This window comes from Falco cherrug, chromosome 1 (assembly GCF_023634085.1).
Source record: "Falco cherrug isolate bFalChe1 chromosome 1, bFalChe1.pri, whole genome shotgun sequence".
Classification (NCBI taxonomy): Eukaryota; Metazoa; Chordata; class Aves; order Falconiformes; family Falconidae; genus Falco; species Falco cherrug.
Window position 1 is genome coordinate 117,236,873 of NC_073697.1, and position 17,973 is coordinate 117,254,845.

Sequence of the window (17,973 nt, forward strand, 5' to 3'; positions counted from 1 at the left end):
AGCCAAAGCAATCTGGGAAAGCCATTTGCTTCTCTGTGGAGCCGCAGGTGACAGCCCTGGAGCAGAGGTGGTGGCACTTGTGACCCATTTGTCTCTGCCATAAAGATCTGAGATTTCTGACCTCTGAGATGTTTTTGAATTCATAAATTACCAGCGACGCTAAGGGCATGGGTCAGGCAGGCTGACCCCTCAGCAGTTTGCAGGACCTTTTGCCTGTATTTTTCTCTCTGGAAGTGTTTTGCTGCCTCAGTTCTCCCCACCTCCAGCATTTTCCATGTCCGTACCACCAGCCCTTGCCTGCTCTCGGGTGCCAGCTGCCTCGGGAGCACCCGGCACCGCTGGTGCCGTGGGGGAGATGGGTGATGGAGCCCAGACCCATCCCAGTGGATGGGCAGAAAGGGATGGCGCTGGCAAGGAGCCCATGGATGGGGGCAGAAAATGGGTCCGGAGTGGGGCTGGCAGCTCCCCTGACCCCGGGCTCTGGCTGTCGCCCGTCCCTGCACCCGCCTGCCCCCTCTGTGAGGGGTCCCACGGGTTTCGGCGTGCCCTGGCTCTGTCCCACTGCAGGGCACAGGCTCCTCCAGCAGCAGAGCTAGGATGGGGAGCCTGGCGGGATGTGCCTCGGTCCAGAGCTCACAGCAATTGCCCGGAGCCCAGAGGTCACTGGTGGGGGCCCCCATCCCACCCACCAGGACCCCGCTGTCCCCAAGGGCGTGTGGCTGGTGGCGGGCAGCGTGGCTGGGAGGATGCTGGTGGGATGCGCGGCTGGGACCGATGGTCAAAAATAGCCGTGCCCCACCTTGGACCCTGCCGAGGGACACCATTGCCTCCCTGCCCAGGTCCCTGTCCCTCAGGCTCACCGGCCCGCGAGGTGGGAGGAAGCAGAGATCCTTGGAGATTTTTACAGTTTACAAGAGTTTATTCAACTGGTTTCTGACTTTAGTTCTAACGAGTGGGTGCTGAACAGTTACAAGCTCCTTCGGGTTCAATTACAGCCAATCTAACAAAACAAACAGGGGAGGGGGGGAGAAAGAAAGGAAAAAAATAAAAGAAACAACTTGGAAAAACAATAAGAAAATCCACAACTTTTTCACGTGTCATTAAATATATTCATATATAATAACCATAATATATTAGTATGCATTGTAAAGAAACATCGCCCAAAGCAGTATGCAATGGTCATAACTAAACAACATTTACAGTTCAAGATATTAACAGAAATAATCCAAAAAAAAAAAAAAACCCAACAAAAAAACCCGAAACCAACCCCAAAACGAACACAGGTTTTTGTGAGGGGAGAGGAGGCGGGTGTGCAGGGAGAGGGCACGGACACGACGAAACGAACAGAAACGAGACGGAACAACTTTTGTCGGGTGCTACCGTGGAGTGATGATTGTTTTGGCATTTCAGCTGCTCTCCGAAGCCGCGCTGAAGGCACCGCAGCCCCTTCCCTGGCCACCCCCACCCCCCCGGACCTCGGTCCTGCCCCAGCGCGATTGGGGGGTGCCTGTACCCCCGCAGGGCTGCACCCCAGCCTGGTACAGGGGATGTTTAGGGGTGACAGCTTGTCCCCCTTCGGGTGACCAGCCAGAGGTGGGATGTCCTGGAGCAGGGGGGCTACAGGGAAGAGCTGCATCCCCAGACACCCCAAAAACGGGGATGCTCTGCCTTCCCTAGGGGGGAGGGCCATACCAGTGACGCCAGCAGCTCCTGCAGGTCAAGGTTACTGGGAGCGTGCGAGGGGCACTGGTAGACTGTGGATGGAGTGAAGGGGCTTCTCTGGTCTGGTTGGAAAGCGCAAATCTCCAACAGGGATCAAGGGGTCCGGGTTGGACGGGGAGGGGGGGGCCGCGCTTCTGCGGGTCGCTCTGGCTGCAGTGGGCTCCGAGTTGTTTCACGTCTTGTGCAAACTCCATTTCCTTCTGATTTCCCCGGTGCTGGCGGTGCCTGGAGGGGTCCGGCTGTGGGGTGGAGTGGGTGGTCTGTCTTCCGCAGCCTCCTGGACTGCTGGGATTGGGGAAGGGGCTGGGGCTCGCCCCTGGGTGGGTTTGGGGGGATGTCAAGGCTGCGTGGGGGAAGGTGGCTGCGCTTGGCAAGGCTGGAAAATGTGAGTGAGCGTTTCGTGTCTGGATGTGCTCGGTGGGCAGCTCCCAAGCCCCCACGTTCCTTGGCCTCACGTTCCTGCTCTGCAGGCAGGGAGCTGGCTTTGGGCTGGACGTGCCGCTTTCGGGCCGTTCAAGGTCTCCCAGGTTCAAGGGCATCCCGGGGGCTGAGCGAGCCCGAGCTGCTCCAGCCGGCGCAGGGTGCTGCTGGCATCAGCTGCGGGAGAACACCCCAGCCCCGCTCCGGGGCTTTAAGCCTCCATTTAGGTGCTTGAGGTCAGAATTTATCCTTCAAAGCCTGGTGGCTTGGGTTTCCTTGACTGCAAAACTGTTGGCTCTCCTTGAGCTCTGAAGTAAGGAAAACCAAGTCTGCTCCGGGTAAGGGGAGAAAACATGGGCTCGGGGGGGTTGCGAGGGTTGCTTGATGGCCAGGGTGGGATTTGTCTCCTAATACCCAAAGTAATTTTGGAGGGGGCTCGAGATTGCCAGGGGAGGCTCAGCAGCGCTTGCTCCCTCCGGGTGGTGTCTCCAGCAGCCCGGCGCTGGCGGGTGCTTCCCTGGGAGCCCTCCACTTTACACCTATTTACATGGCTGCCTCGCTTTATGGTGGTTTATGTCATTATATAAATATTGTCAATTGCTATAAAACAAGGCAAAACCACTGGAAAATGTCATAAAATAGATGTTTCCAAGTTTCCTAAAAGGAAAAATATCAGGGAGGTTTTCCTTTTCGTAGCGACTAATGTTTGCTTCTCCTCCAGGTACCCGTCCTGCCCTCCCTGCTGTCCCACCCCGCTGTTGCCTGTCGCTGTTGATCCGCTGAGCTCAGATATCCCCATTTCTCATGGGCCGCTGTGGCGGGGGAGCAGCCTGGCAAGGGGACACGATGTCTGGGTGACAAACAGCTCAACAGCCAGTCCTGCCCGTAGGGTGCCCCAGGGAAAGATGCTCCAGCCCTCGGGCTGGGGCGTGGGGTGCGGGAAGGCGGAGAGGCAGCTGCCGCCTTGCCGAGTGCATTAGCGATGAGAGAGGGGGAAATTTAGATTTGCTGGTTTTCACCCCCAGCAGAAGCAGGAGAGCAATCTGGGGAGCTCCAGGTGGGTCACATCTCGCTCATCCAGCCCCTGGCTGACTCCCCTTCCCCTGGGCAGGTCTCTGCCCTGTGTTGGCTGTAACTTGGCCAAACCTCAGAGCTCTGCGCTGGCCCCGCTGCCCACGGGGACGGTCCCTTGGCACTCGCCACCCCCCCTCCTTTCTCTCCCGAGGGGCTGGCCGCCCTGTGCAGGGATGCTGGGGAGCTGCGGCTCCAGAGGGAGCGTGGGCAGAGCTGGTGTGGGTTTGGGAGAGTTGGCTGAGTTTGGGAGCAAAGCCAGCGGCCAGGCAGGACCTTGGTGTCATCTGCACGGATTTTCTGTCATCTGAAGGTTCATCAGTCTGCTGGCAGCAGCAGGGAGGACCAAGCCCATGAAGAAGGGCTCAGCGGGGGCTGCAGTGGAGATTCAGGGACTGCAACAGGCAAGATCTTCCAGGGCACCTATGGGAACTGGATGCCAACTTTTTTTTTTTTTTTCAAAGTCTGGGTGTTTCCTTGGAGATTCCGGTTATTAACTCCTTGACTGTGTATCGGTGGCTGGGAGGGGGCCAGGGTGTCCCACGGGCTCACGCTCCTTCGGTGTGGTGGGGTCAGCACTCCTCGGGGTGTGGGGGACAGAGCAAGGAGTCCCCCCGAGTTGTGCCCATGTGGAAGTCGCCCACCAACATGGTCTCGGCTTGTGCCTAACCTGGGATCAGAGCATTGTCACGGCTGGAGACCTCGGCCACTCCTTGGTACCGTACAGTGGATGATCCTTATGGCTATTGGATACCCAAGAGTCTTCAGATGACCTGTGTAGTCAGTGCTCGGATCTGTCCCCGGCGATAAGTCTCGGTTTAGTTTCCTTTACCATAACTGACTTGTTCAACCTAAGCTGAGAATCGTATTTTTGGGGATGGGGAATTAATTTCCAGCATCGCAGTTGATTAGTTTCTGACAGGTTTGATGTTCCCATGCCGTGCTTTGGAAGCAGCAGATGTTGGCAGCTGGAAGGCAGTTTGGGGTCTCTGATTTCTTCAGCCAATGGGGCAGAAAGAAGCTTGCGGGGGAGCCTGGGTGCCACGCACCCGCACCCACGCTCCTTGTTTTATATCCACGTGTGCAAATTTTTTTGTTTTGTTGTTGTGTTTTGTTTTGTTTTCTCCCAGAACACGAGGTGAAACCTGCCAGCCCCACATCCATGATTGCCATCCCTCCCGCCCCCCCAGCCCGCCCCGACAGCGCGACTTTCCTCCCGCTGTCCCCATCGCTGGTCCCTGCCCGCCCCAGCTCTACACAAAGCAGCATGCACAGTCAGTCTCTCCCTCTCGCGTGCTCCATTGCCTTCTCCTCCTTTAGGCTTTCTTACACTTCCCCTTCTTCTCCCGCTGCTGGAACTTCCTGAGCCGCCGAGCCCACGTATCCCGCCACTGTATCACCAGGCTGGTTTTGTCTGCAATGATGCCGCTCTGGTCAGGAGAGTCCTCGTTGTTGCCCAGCAGCAAATACTTCTTCATGGGCTTGATTTTGGGGCACTTGCACGCTATGTCCTTGGAGTGGATCCACAGGGTCTGGTCTCCGCGCCGTATCCGGTTGCTCCCTTGTTTGTAGACGGAGATGATGTTGACCGTGAACTTCCACCAGTCGGCATTTTTTTCCGCTTTCAGGATGTGGATCTGGACAGCTGGAAAAAAAAACCAAAAACATGAGGCAAGAGAGGAAAAGATGTTACAATCTGAGCTGGCGAGAACAAAATGAATTTCAAGTCTCACCTAACAGGCTGTGTGAGGAAAAGGGATTTTGTCTCCTGAGCCCAGGCTGGGGGACAGCAACCAAACGGGTGGTGGCACAAGAACCACCTCTGTCCCCAGGCCATCTGTCACCAGCTGGAGTAGCCAGTGCTGGTGGCAGAGGATGTTAGCAAAGGTACTGAGACCACCACAGGCATGGGAGATGATCTCCAGCTCTGCTGCCACAGAGGTGGCCCTGTAGGTCCCCAGTGAGCGTGGGCATGGCTCACCCAAGGACCACGGGGACTGCAGGACCCCCAGGCCGGGGGGAGGCTGGGAGCAGCTGTGGGCCAGGAACCATGGGACTCCTCCTGCTAGGAGCCCTGGAAATGACACAGGGCTGCCCAGAGCAGTGATGGAGAACAGGTTGCCTTGATCTCCTGTCTGGGTCCTAGGGAAGACCATCATCTCCAGGACATGGTTATGAAGCAAGCACGGGCGGAGCAGTTCCACAGGACCGCTGGTGCAGCGGCATCTGCCCCAGCACTGGTGAACTCAGAATGATTGAAAGAACCTTTAAAAATCAGGTGGATTCGTGTGCGCTGGACCTGCCTTTTCCCTTGAAGCAGCAAGCACAGACAAAATGAACAAGCCCAGGGCCAGCTTGTGCCTCCAGCCCCGGGTGGTGGCCCGAGTGTGGGGCAGGGGCTCTGTGCACCAGGGGTGCGTTGCAGCAGGCAGGGCAGGGAGGTGCCTGTCCCCGTGGGCAGTGCCAAAACTCCAGGCTGCACCATAGGACCAGGGATGAGCTTTCCTCCTGACCAACGTGTCCAGAGAGCAGCACACGCTTCAGCCAGAGGATGGGTTTCTGCACGGGGCATCCCTCTCCCTTCCTTGCTGGATGGTGCATCTGCACAAGGACTGTAAGGTAGCCCCAGGTTTTAAGAGAAAATGAGGTAAAATCTGGAGGAAAACACTGCTATCAGCCCACATCTCCAAGCACTTGGCATCTGGAGGTAGGAAAGCCCTGTCAGGGCCTCCAGCACATCTGCCTGGGGCCGGTGCAAGGAGAGAGCTCTCCGTGAGCGCCCGGCCTGGGGGCAGGACAGTGCAGGGGTTCAGACCTATGGATGGATCTGGAAGCAGGGAGCATGGCTGTTCACGTGTTTCTAGATGTTCCTGAGTTAAGGTCGTTCATCGGTTGCTCCTGGTGAAAAGCACAGGTGGAGGACTGAGGGCAGGGCTCTGTAAGGAGAGGTCAGCGGCAGCGTCCGACCTGACTTCTGGGTCTGGCAGACTCACTCTGTAAATACTGAACAGCAACATCGGGCTCCAAGGGGGCACCTTGGCATGCAGCAGCCGGGCAAGCCAGGTGTCCTGGCAGGTAACAAGCTCCTAAAGCAAGACTGAGATGGAGGACAGCCGTGATCCATAAGCAAGATGATGATGTTTTCCAAGCCTGTGGCTGATGTTGCGTAGCCAGCCCACCTGTAGTCATACGGACTGAGGAAACCTGGTGGAGTCAGCGCTCTGCCACTCCGGCCCTGGCTCTTTCCTGAAGCACGGTTTGTACGTTACGTCATCCCTGCACCCACCAGCATCCGTGCAGGAGCGATGGCCCGTGGTCACGGAGGGCCAGAGTGAAGAGGTGGCTTGTCATTGTGATCTGGGTGGGAAGAGTATCTGCAAGATTGTCCGCAAAGATGCTGAGAGGTGGGACGGTGGTGGGCACCAGCGTGCTCAAGGCTCGGGCTCTGCTCGTGCCTGGTTTCAGAAGCCCCCCGGAGCCACCACCGTTTTATCCTGTGGGGCGGCCCTGGGCTGCAGCCCAGGTGGGCCTGAGCAGGCAACGATAAACCCTTCCAGCCCTTCCCCTCCTCCTCCCTTTCCTCCTGCAGGAGACTGCTTCCTTGGGCACCCTGCCCATGCCGGAGCACATTCACCCGTGCCTCCTGGCCATCCTTCCAGCAGGCGCTGCCATGCCCTTCCAGGTGACATCTGACTCGGGTTCAAGCCAAAGGGAAGGATGAAGACCCATGTGGGAAAGGGAGCGTTTGGCCCCACAGCAGGGCGAGGAGGAGGAGGAGATATAAGCCTGGAGGCAGCTCCTGCAGTGCTGGTGAGCTTCTTCCCAGCAGCGGTCCACCACGGTGCAGGGACAGCAGAAGAGGACGGGAGCAGCAGTCAGACAAAATCACGTCCTCCAGGGAGGCTGAACACATTCCTCCTCGCTAAAACTCAGCTTCCAGGAAAATATCTTCACCAGGAAGTGACCACCCAGCCCTCCTGGGTTTCTTTGCTGACTGGGATGAGGAGTACCCACCAGCAGAGACAGAAGGAAACACCTGGGTGAGGATGCCAGCCCTGGCCGGGAGAGCAGGCGAGGGCCGGTGGCTCCGTGCAGGCTGGTGCAGTCCAACCATGAAGTGCTTTTTGACCAAATCTTTGAGTTTTTCCCATTTTTTTCCCCTTCCCCTCCATGCCCTGTGAGCTACAAACCCCTGCCCATCCACCTGCCTGGCTCAGCCATCTGGCCAGCCTCCAGCAGGTCCAGTCTGGCCTGTATAGATTAACGGGGGGGAAGAACCCTCAAAAAAAAAAAAAAACCAGGCACAACTCTCATTTGCCTTTTAACAACCCAGTTTTACCCCCCTGGATTAGCAGTGGAGGAGCATCACCCTCTCTTTAAAACCGCAACGTGCAAACTGATTTCAGGCTATGGAAGGAAGCTGGGCTCTGCAGCCCAGCAAGGCTTTTTAGCACATTACAAAATATATGGGGTTTGGTTGGTTTTTTGGGGGTTTTTTTTAGAGCATGTCATGGATGCCAGATGCTTTCATTAAAAAAAAATAAAATAAAAAAAAGAAAGAAAGAAAAAAAACAACCCTAAGCTCTGACCGTGTATTTCCCAGTCTGGTGTGAAGGTAACAAAATGTGAAGATTAGCCAATTTTTATTTTTTGGAAACAAATCTTTCCAAAAAAGCTTAACCCTTTGACCTGCCTGGATCCACACTGACAAAATGGAGAAAATGAATGAAAAGGAACCGGAGAGAGGTGGTTACAGGAAACTCTGCTTGAAAATACACAGTCTGTATTTTTTTGATGTCAGGGCCCCCGTCTCTTATTTTTTTCCCCTTTTATTAATGAAGTGGAAGGAGTGAAAGCTTCAGTGAAGGCTTGGCTGGCACGGCCACAGCTGCCTCTGCTGACAGCAAGTTTTCTGCCCATAACTTTGCATCCAGGACATGTGGTTTCCCCTGAGCCTGGTTTCAGAGCCCAAGTTTAGCGCTGACTTGTCTGGGCATTTTGGTGGTGATGTGTGGTGGGGTCTTCAGCACCCCCTGAGGAACGTGAGATGTGCAGAGAAGCAGAGAGGCGCAGGAGGAATTTTTGGAAGCACCTAAGTTGGCTCCCCTGGGTGAATCCCTGGGGATTTAGGCACTCATTTTTCATGAAAGTTTCAGTTCCTTCATGATTTCAGGAGGGGCTCAGCTGTGCCCCACCACTCCAAAGGCGGCTTTGGTGCTTGGTGGTGTCATTCAGCTGCCATCTCCTAGGGCAAAGCTTGGCTTTACCTGTGCCATGGTGAACTGCTCTCACTTTGCTGATGCACCCACTGAACCCCTGTACCGAGGCTGAGCTGCACTGAGGACAGTCCCTGTCACTGGAAAAGCATCCCTGGAAGTGTCTGTGGGGAGGGTGTAATAGGGGGTGATGCATCCCTTGCTGCGGTCCCCCAGAAGTGGATGGTGAGCCAGAGGGGGAGAACAAAACCACATGAGCTGCAGCTGTGAAGGTGCTGCTGCTTCAGCCAAGGCTGGTGACACTGATTTCCAGCGAGGATGGGCTCTGGGCCAGGTCCTGAGCCTGGTGGTGCCCTGGGGCTGCCTGTGGCTTGTTCCTGCTTTGCCCTGTGCTTTGCCAAGGGTGGGCAGCCCAGCCCTGCGGGTAATCCGCACCCAGCTGCGCCCCTCATAGCCCTCAGGATTTTTCTCCAGGTTCACTACTCTGTGCCTGCTCTGCTCTCCATCAGCCCCAAGGGAGCTCCAGGTCAACCAAAGAGGCACGGAGAGTGGGGGGACAGGCGCTGAGGAGCGAGGGGAAGATGCTCAGACCCGGTGAGCGCAGGGGTCTGCCCCTTTAACCACATCCCACCTGACACCAAAGCTGTTGATCCACAAAGCCCACCTAGATGGTGCCTTATAAGTCACCCCAGCCCAGGTGTCTTACCACATTATGCTTCTCTCCGAGAAAAAGGTGGCCGAGTGGTCCCCTGGCTGTGGGAGGGGATGGGGGTCCTTGGTCCCCCCTGCATCCCCTGGTGCAGGGTGCTGAGCAGTGCTACCTCCAGCACTCAGCTCTGGGGCCCTGGAGCTGCCCAGATCCTTGAGGCTTGGCTGGGAGCCTCCAGCCACAAGATAGACCTGAAGGCTTGATGTTGCAGATGAAAGCCGAGGGGTGGATGACGGGATGTTAATAAAAACAAAAACCAACCCCAAACCCTTGAAACAACATGCTTGAGGGCGGCTGTGTAAAGGCTTAAATAAAAGCAGCGCCTCACAGCATTCAGAGACCATGAGTCAGGGGCCCAAAAATCATGAGATTTCCATGAAAAGAGTGAGGCTGGAAAAAAAAAAGTGGGCCTTTTTTTTGTTGTTTTGTATTTACTTTTGGGTTTTGTGATAAATCTCCTGATTTCAAGGCTTCCCCTGCCAAAGCTGACCTAGGACTGGGCTACACAGACAAACCTACACATCCCATATGCTAACCTGACCGTGGGAGCTGGAGCTTTGTGGAGCTGAGCTTCCAGCGATGGAGAACATCGCTGTGCTGGCCCCGGGGAAAGATCCCATGGGATCACGGGGCTGGCAGTGGTGCAAGTAGTTTGCCAGGAGAGACAAGAGGGTCTTTAACAGGGACAGATGGAAACTGGTGCTTGGGACAGCGGCTGTGGATGCAGCTTTCCAAAGGCTCCAGTCCCTTCTTTCTGCACAAGCAGAGCAGAGCCCCTGTGGATTGTACTCCAACCAGCAGCAGAAGGTGACCCCAACACCATTTGGGTTTGGGAATGGAAAGGGCTGGCTCCTTGCTGGAGGAAAGGGTTAAAACAGGGTTGCCCCCCCCCCCCCCTTTTTTTTTTTTTTGGTTTTAATTTATTTGGCCGTGGCTTTGCCTGCCTCCGGTTGCCAATTTCCTACCGATTTAATATTGGAGATTTATGACCCCTAATCCCTGCTGGCCTGGGTGCACCCTGGCCAGGCAGAGTCGTCCCCCCCCCCCGTAATGCCGGGGGATCCAGCGCTGCCCAGTCGCTCCCTCGGGACGCGGTTACGGGGAGGGATTGCTCAGCGCTTCCCCGCTCCGGGAACAGGATTTCCCTACCTTCCAGGGCAGTGGAAGGGGCTGTGAGCCGGGGATGGTGTTTCCCCTCTGGCCTTGGGTTTTTCTGTGGATTCAGGGTTTTTTCTCCCCCCTCTCTCTTTTCAAGCTGCCTTTTGAAAACACATTTTGCTTTTTTCCACCAGCCCCTGCCAAGCTCCTCTCGACAAAGGGGGTGACTAAGTGAAGTCTCCACGAAAGGAAGGATTTTTTTAATTTTTTTTTTTTTTCCCCAAGAAAGGGCAAAGTGAGCAGATGATCTCACCTTTCAGATGAAGATCCTGCTCCTCGCCCCCATCTCCACCCCGATGCTGCGCAAGGGACGCAGGGAAGGCACAGGGGCAATGGCTGGGACCATGGTACTGGTACCCAGCAAGACACTCCAGCACCATCTGTGCAGGATTGGGCCCCACTGCAATGCGGGGAGCTCACTCAGGGAAAACTGAGATTAAAGAGCTCGGTTGTTCCTTCCCTGCAGCTGCCCATCCTGCTGGGATGAACCACCCCACACAGACAGTGGGAAAAGCCCAAAGATCGGGCTGGAACAGCAGCACGCAAGCAAACAAGAGATGCTCCTGCATCACCTGGACCAGCATCACCTGCCCTAATAAAATAATCCCCTCTCCTCTGGGGCCATGGGGGAATCTCCATCCTCAGCTGGGCTCAGCAGGGACCCCCCCTTCTTCTCCAGGCTAATTTTAAGTGCCCCAAACCCAAGTAAACCCCCTTCTCTACCCCTGGTTTCCTGGGACCTGAGCAACCCCAGTGTTCCATCAGGCAGCCAAAATAAACCCAGAAAAAGCAAAAGCTGCTGTTCTTGCCTGCCCCCACCGAAATCTCCCAGCCTGCCCTCCCCGTGCCCTGTTTCACTCCAAATATTTGCACCAAAACCCATCTCGCGGGTAAGAGCCCAATTTAAAATAAAAAGAAATAAAAAAAACCCACAAACCCAACAAAAACAAACAGATAAGAAAAATAAATAAGGGAAAATATCCCCTTTGAATTGGTGAATGAAACGGGGAGCTAAAAAGCCCCATTGAGAAGCAGGGGCGGATGATAGCTTCCCGATTGAGCCTGCGGGAGAAGTAACTCTGTTCAAGCTAATTAGGGCCTTTTAGGACATTCAGCCCAGCGATGCCAGCATAACGGTGAGGAAAAGAGCCTCCTAATTGGCTTCCTGCTGGGGTGTCAGTCCCAAAGTCTTTATTATCCCTCCCTGCACCTTTTCAACCCTTTCTTCCCTCCCTGGCCCTGCAGCCCAGCGTGGCCGGGGGTGCTGCAGCACTGCTTGCCCTGCTCCCTTGCCAGGCTGCTTTGCCCTTGATAAAGCACATTTGCCATGGGGCTGGCTGGGGCAGTGGGGCTGGCTGGGGACCCCCAGGGCCAGGAGGGCTCGGGTGGGAGCACCCTGGTTCCCACACGGGGACAGCCTGCACCCACTTGCACTGAAGCAGCCCCAGCAAACGGCTTTGGCTCACTTGTGCGTTTGCAGAAGTGATGCTGCGTTATAAAAGACAAGCTCTTCCCAGCACCCCTATTCATTGCTCCGGGGGTATCTCCTGCCCGAGCTGGTTCTTGAGCTGCTCTCATCTCCCCAGGACCTCTTGAAGCCTGTGAGCCCACATTACAGCCTCAAACAAAACCAAGTGTGAGTTTTCACTTGAATCCCCAGGAAATATCTGTCCCCAGCGAGATCAGACAAGCCATGGAGCAAAACCACAGCGGGGCTGCCCCTCGAGCAGAGCCCAAACACTGCTGCCACCAAAGTGTTGCAACTGTCAACCCAAGAGCCACAGGGAAAGGTAGCGCTGCTCGGCTGGAAACGTGCTTCGAGGGGGATGCACGAGCCTTTTTTTCCTCCCTACCATCCTCTGAACCCCCGGGGCCAATTTGGATCGTGACAGGTCCAAGTTTCCTGCAATCAAGTGTCTGCTTTCTCCCCTCTTCAGAGAGCAAACGCTCCAGTGTGAGCTCAGCCCTTAGGAGATGCTGGAGAAGCCAGGTGGGAAAATGAAGGGATGCATGCACCATGTGAAGGAAACGCATTTGTACCTTATTAGCCAGCAGAGAATCCACCCACGAGGAACCCCACAGCTTTACTAGTCTGGTGCTCAGCCCTGCTCCCATCTTTAGTAACCTCATGTTCTAGCAGTGACTTTCTCATGTGCAATTAAACCTTTTTCTCTCAGGGAAAAGGCATTCTTTGGACCTTTCTAACATCTGATGAACCTTCAGCAGCAACTACGAGCATGGCCGGACCTCGGTGCAGCCTTGCTGGAGGGGGACCACAAGCACATCCTAGCCCTGGTAGCTCATCCTTGCCAAGGGATGCTCTCCACAACCATTTTGCCACTTGGGTAGTGGAAGAATAAATGGAATGCAAATAAAACATTGGCCTTCAAGCCCTTTTGCTTCCCCTGAGCTCACAGGGAGGTGCCAGAGCACAAAGCCAGCACTGAGCATCCCTCGTCCGGTCCTGCAGGGAAGCGCCTTGTCCAGGGATGGGCTGTTAAATGGGAATTCGTTCTGCTCTTGCAAACACTTCCCAGACATGCTGAGAAGCTGCTGTGAGCACGCTTGAAGGAGAGAGAAGGTATCTCCACTCCTGAATGTTTTGATGCAGATGGGATGGGAGTTTTTTCCTTGCTAGTTTGGTGAAAATATATACACACACAGAGAGAAACATATATACACATGCATATGCATGTATGTATAATGCATTCCTCTACTGTGGAGGGGAAGGGCTGGCAGACACCGAGGCAGCTGCAGCCCTGGCAGATGCTAAACCATGTCGCACAGCACCCTGTACTTCCCTGGCTGTTCACACCTTTGAAGGCTCAGGTCAAAGCCAGGCTCACCCGTACCCAGCCCGCTCCCCAGCCCCACACCAAACCTGAAGGCTCCAGTTTGGTTCCTCCTGCAGACACTTTGCTCCCCTCAGCTGCCGTGTCTGAGGGGGGGTGAGATAGTTGCCAGCCCCCGTGTATGTTTAGCAGCATTTCTAAACATCCCCTGGCGCAGAGCATCTCTATTTAACCAGCTCTACCTGATTTTTCCAGGTCAGTCCCATTCCTGACACTTGGCTCATCCCGGCAGTATTGGCGTGGCTGGTGAAGGAGGGTGATCTTTTGGGCAGGGAGGACCAAAGTGGAGCCATTCCTCCCACCTGCCCATGCCGGAGCAGCTCGATGGCAGAGCCGGGTTGGAGAGGGGCTGCTGAGCCCCAGGGAGGGCTTCAAGGGGTTTCTTGGTGTGGCCTGAAGGAAATCCCCTCCCAAGGTCACCCTGGACATCTCCTGCATGGACCTGCTGGTGACCACATTGGAAATGGACCTGCATCAAAAATAACCCCAGGAGCAGAAAGGTGGGGATGTGCCCGTTCCAAGCCAGAGCTGTGGCAGGATGCTCAGGACCTTGAGCAAGGATGGGGATCTCGCAGCCTCCCTGGCTTGTCCGAGGGCTGTGTCACCCTCTGAATTTGCCTGAGATTTATGGGGGAGATGGATCCATGTGATGGGGAACCGCCCGCTGCTCATCACCACAGCAAAGCACGGTTCTCAAAAGCTGCTGCATGGAACAGCACAGTAAGAAGAGACAGGACACAGTGTCACTGTAACCCAGAAGATGCTGTGGGATGAGGACACTACAGACACTGGGATGAGGACGCTACAGACCCTGATTTGGGGGTTTTCTCAGCATCTGCAGAGGAATGCATATTTTCCAAGTAACACATCACATTGCTTCTCCGCCAAGCATCGCTAGCCAGGGCTTCCTCTCCAAACCCAGCAAACCCCATACTCCAAACTGCACACCCCCAGCACGGACAGCCTGGCCCCAGCTGTGGCTGGGACCCAGCCAGCAACCTGCCCCTGGGCCAGGTGGGCTTGGGGACATCCCGGGAGGGAGATGCTCCCCCTCTCCATCTCCTTGCAACCACTCATCCCTGGGAAGTGGCGGAGAGAGGCGACTCACCATAGTCTTTCTTACAGTACTTCTTCATGTTGATCTTCAGTTTCCCCTTGGAGGCTTTGCAGTATGAGTCACAATCTGCACAGGAGAGAGGGGGAGGGCAAGAAAACATTAACAAAACAAATTAGCCTTAAAATGAATAAAAGGCTGGGGGGAGGAGGGGGGGGCGCGGCTCAAAGCTGCAGCCTGCCATGAATAAGCAGCGTGCCTGTGATATCCATCTGCCAGGCCCCGATTGGGTCGTCTAAGGGGGCATTCAGAAAAACCTTCCTTTCTAAAGAAAGCTTTTCACAAAGGAAACCATCCTCCCGCCCGCCTCCCCCTGCCCGGCTTCCCTGGGCCGCCTCTGTCTTCCTGGGAGACCCCGGGGGCCTCCCTTATTGTGCCACCCAGAGCTTTTGAGAGCCACACAAATTCCCCCTGTTCTCCAGCTCCCAACTGGAGCCTGCCCGGAGCCCACAGAGGCCCCATTGTCACCCCTAACCCGGGCCGGTGTCAGCCTTTGGCATTCATTGCCGAGAGATTTGGGCTGGGGTCACCCTCCGACAATGCAGGTCAGAGAGGAAATTAGCAGCCCATGAAGCATTAGCAAAGCCTTTTGGTGTCCACTCTACTGAAGTGTGCAAATAAAATACCCCAGTAGGAACATTTCATTTCTAATGGGCCCCCACTGCTGGGACACGCTGGCTTCGCTGGGGCGGCGCGGCAGCCGGCGCGGTGGGCAGGCGGGGGTGCTGGCATGGCAGCCTGGCAGCACGGCCAGGGCTGGTGGGGCTGGAGCCCGGCCATGGCCCCAGCTGGCTGCGGGGATGCTGAGCCCTGCTCCGGTAGCTGCTGCTCCCCGGGGACCTGCTCCAGTGTGGGATGCGGCTGGATGGCATCACGCGGTCAGATGGCATCACGCTGTTGGTGCCTCCAGCCACTGCTGGGAACAGCCTGGTGGCACTGTGGCTGGCTGGGTGATGTGCCACCATGTGCCAGCTCCCAGGATCAGTGCTGGCTCCTGGATGTGCTGTCCGTGCACATCCCATGTCTCAGTACCCATGGGTGCTAGAGAGAGGCCCCCAGCACCATGGAAACCCTGTACTTGGGGGAAAATGGGACACATCCTGCTGCAGCGGGAGACCTTGCTACAGTGACAGTCCTTGGACATTTCCACCTCTCCCAGCTGCCCACTGGTCCTCCACAGCCACCACTGGAGACCAGGTATGAAAACCTGCTGAAACGCCACAGCAGGGCCCAGGGCTCTGCAAGCAGGGCGGGATGCTGGGAAGGTGGGGGATGCTGCTGGTACCCCATGGCCAGCACACACAGGGTGCCCATATCCTGCGCCAGGCCACACTGGCAGTGCCAGACTGGAGACACACGTGCCCATGCAACACCCCACACTCTTCAGGGGACCATGACATGAAACCCTGGGGGAGAGGCTGTGCGGCATCACCCTCTGTGTCCCCCCTTAGCACGGCTGTGCTGCAGCCTCGGCAGGGCTTGAGGCCCCATTTCTTACGCACTGCAAGAGCCCTTGGAAGCAGCAGTGCTTTCCTAGAGAAGCAGACACTAAGCAGCCTGGGAGGGGAAACTGAGGCACAGAGCTGGGAAGTGGCTTCACAGCTACAGCAGCTGCAGCATTTTGCGGTGATAGCTCTGTTTGCAGTCCTGCTGCACACACAGGGGCTGCACTATGAAGCCAGCTTTGGGACAGGGACACCCTGGAGAAGGTGGTCTCCAGCGGTGGATGCTCAGAGACAGCACAGGTAAGGCAGACACTGAGGTCCGCAGATGCGGTGTGCTGGGTGCTCTGCTCACCAGCCTCAGTACAGGAGGTGTCTCTGGAGTGGGAGGCAGGTTCAGAAACATGAGGAGCTTCTCTAGGCGGAGAGGAGATGCTCCAGGAGGTCTCATGGACCCCAAATCCCACCCTCCCCACTGGCAGCAGAACCAAACCCAGCCTGAGCCAAGCAGCAGCTTCTTTTTCAGCTTGACTGGGAGAACCAGCAAGAGAAGAAAACCCACAGACCTGAACACACACACATCTCACGATTGTCAGGTACCACCTCAGTACCAATGCCTCTGATCCATCCATGCCCCAGCCTCTCAATGTCACCAGCAGAGTCACCTCACCTCAGCACCATCCTCCTGTCCTATTGCTGCTTGCTGCTCCCGTTCCTGAGGGGAGCACCCACAGTAACACGTGGCTTCATGCTCTTTCAGTATGACCTACCCAGGGCCAAAAGTGAGAGCTGTGATATGAAGTGGGGCACCTTCCTCCTCCAAGAGTCCCAGCTACAACCTAGCCGAAGCCCTTAGAAAACAAGGAGCTGAGCTGAGGCCTCCCTTTTGCTTTTCTCATCTAATATGATCCCAGACATCAAGTAAAACATGAAACGCACTGAGGAAAGAGTAAATATTCCATAAAAACTGTAGTTCAGATGATGGAGAGTTGCTAGAAAAGCCTCACCCAGCAGGATGCCACCATGCAGAGGGATGTGGCTGCCTGGCATCACCAAGCCCAGGGAACAGAAATATTCGTGGTACAACTCGATGGTAAGAGGTTCCTGGCCATAAACACTGAAGGAAAAGTCTATAAAGGGAAATAAAGGAGCATGCAGCAACGTAAGAGCCTGGGGCGCTTCCCCTCACCTGCTTGGTAGAGCAGGGGACTGACAAAAGACAGGCCATGGGGCAGCTTCGCTGGGCAGCTGGTACAATTCTGCTCATCCACAGACTGCTGATGTTTTCAGGACACCAAAGCAGTTATGATAAACGTGACGATGGCTCTCCTCTGGCCCCAAAATCCCGGAGCTCTGTAGGTGTTCAGCATTGTTACATCTGAGTCCCTATGTGGTGCTGACCTGCAGAAGAAGCTGATGCAAGGGCAGGCAGGGAGCAAGCAGCTGAGCAGGGACAACACCGGGGAGCTCTGGCTGCAGATCTCTCCTCTCCTGGCCAAATCTAACAAGCCAGGCAAACAGATGCTGGTGAGCAGCTGGCTCTGAGCACTAGTGATGGGCAGGGGTGGGCAGCAGCTGCCACCCACGTGCCCCATGGCTTGCTTGACCATGGGATCTGCAAAGGGGTCTCCACCGGCCAGGCTGGCAGAGCCCACTGAGAGCAGCTCCTCCTTCCAGCCCCGCAGCACCGCTTCTGGGATCCAGCCTCAAGAAACTGCAACCAGGTAGAAACCATTGCTCTGGGCTTCAGTCCAGAGCGCTTCACAAAAACAACCCCAAGTCTCTTCAGCAGCCTCTCCCCACAGAAGCATCCCTAACCACATCTGAGCTTCCCAACCCTTACACTACTGCCATGATATTTCCACTCTGCCTGCGATCACAGACCTGCTGGAAGCCCATCCCAGCATCACTTCCCAGCCAGGGAGGCTGCGGGTTGATGTGCTACCACCCAGCTGCCTCCCACAAGCCCTGCAGGTCAGCACCCTGCATCCCTACAGCCTCCACTTGCCCCCAGGGTGCGGACCTGGAACCAGGTTTGCTGCTCAAGGCACCCAGCCACAGCCCTGCTCTGACCCTGCTTTTGCTAACACGACCCTTGTGCTGCCTTCCCTTTCTCTTTCTTTTTCTCCCAACCCCACAGGCTGTGCCAGACCCTCAGCTGGTTTAAATTGAACTTGATGTGGCCAGAGCCAGCTGGTGTAGATCAGTGTAAATCACCCGATGCCAGGGCTGCCAGGGGTGGGGGATTTGCCCTGGCTCATTTCCTTTG

At 55.9% G+C, this 17,973-nt stretch overlaps 1 protein-coding gene across 2 annotated transcripts in view; it reads right to left on the minus strand.

Moving 5' to 3' along the window:
- Window positions 1-4,428: 4,428 nt before the first annotated feature.
- The window catches only part of NTN1 (netrin 1), a 103,083-nt gene continuing 89,538 nt past the window's right edge, over window positions 4,429-17,973 (minus strand). The window contains exons 5-6 of one of the 2 annotated variants that reach the window (XM_027813330.2): window positions 14,257-14,331; window positions 4,429-4,858 (exon numbers count right to left, since the gene is read on the minus strand). In XM_027813330.2, the coding sequence (XP_027669131.2) occupies window positions 4,530-4,858; window positions 14,257-14,331 (404 nt within the window). In that variant the 3' untranslated portion in view covers window positions 4,429-4,529. The remainder of the gene's footprint in view (window positions 4,859-14,256; window positions 14,332-17,973) is intronic. The other variant, XM_055700628.1, reaches the window with a different exon arrangement.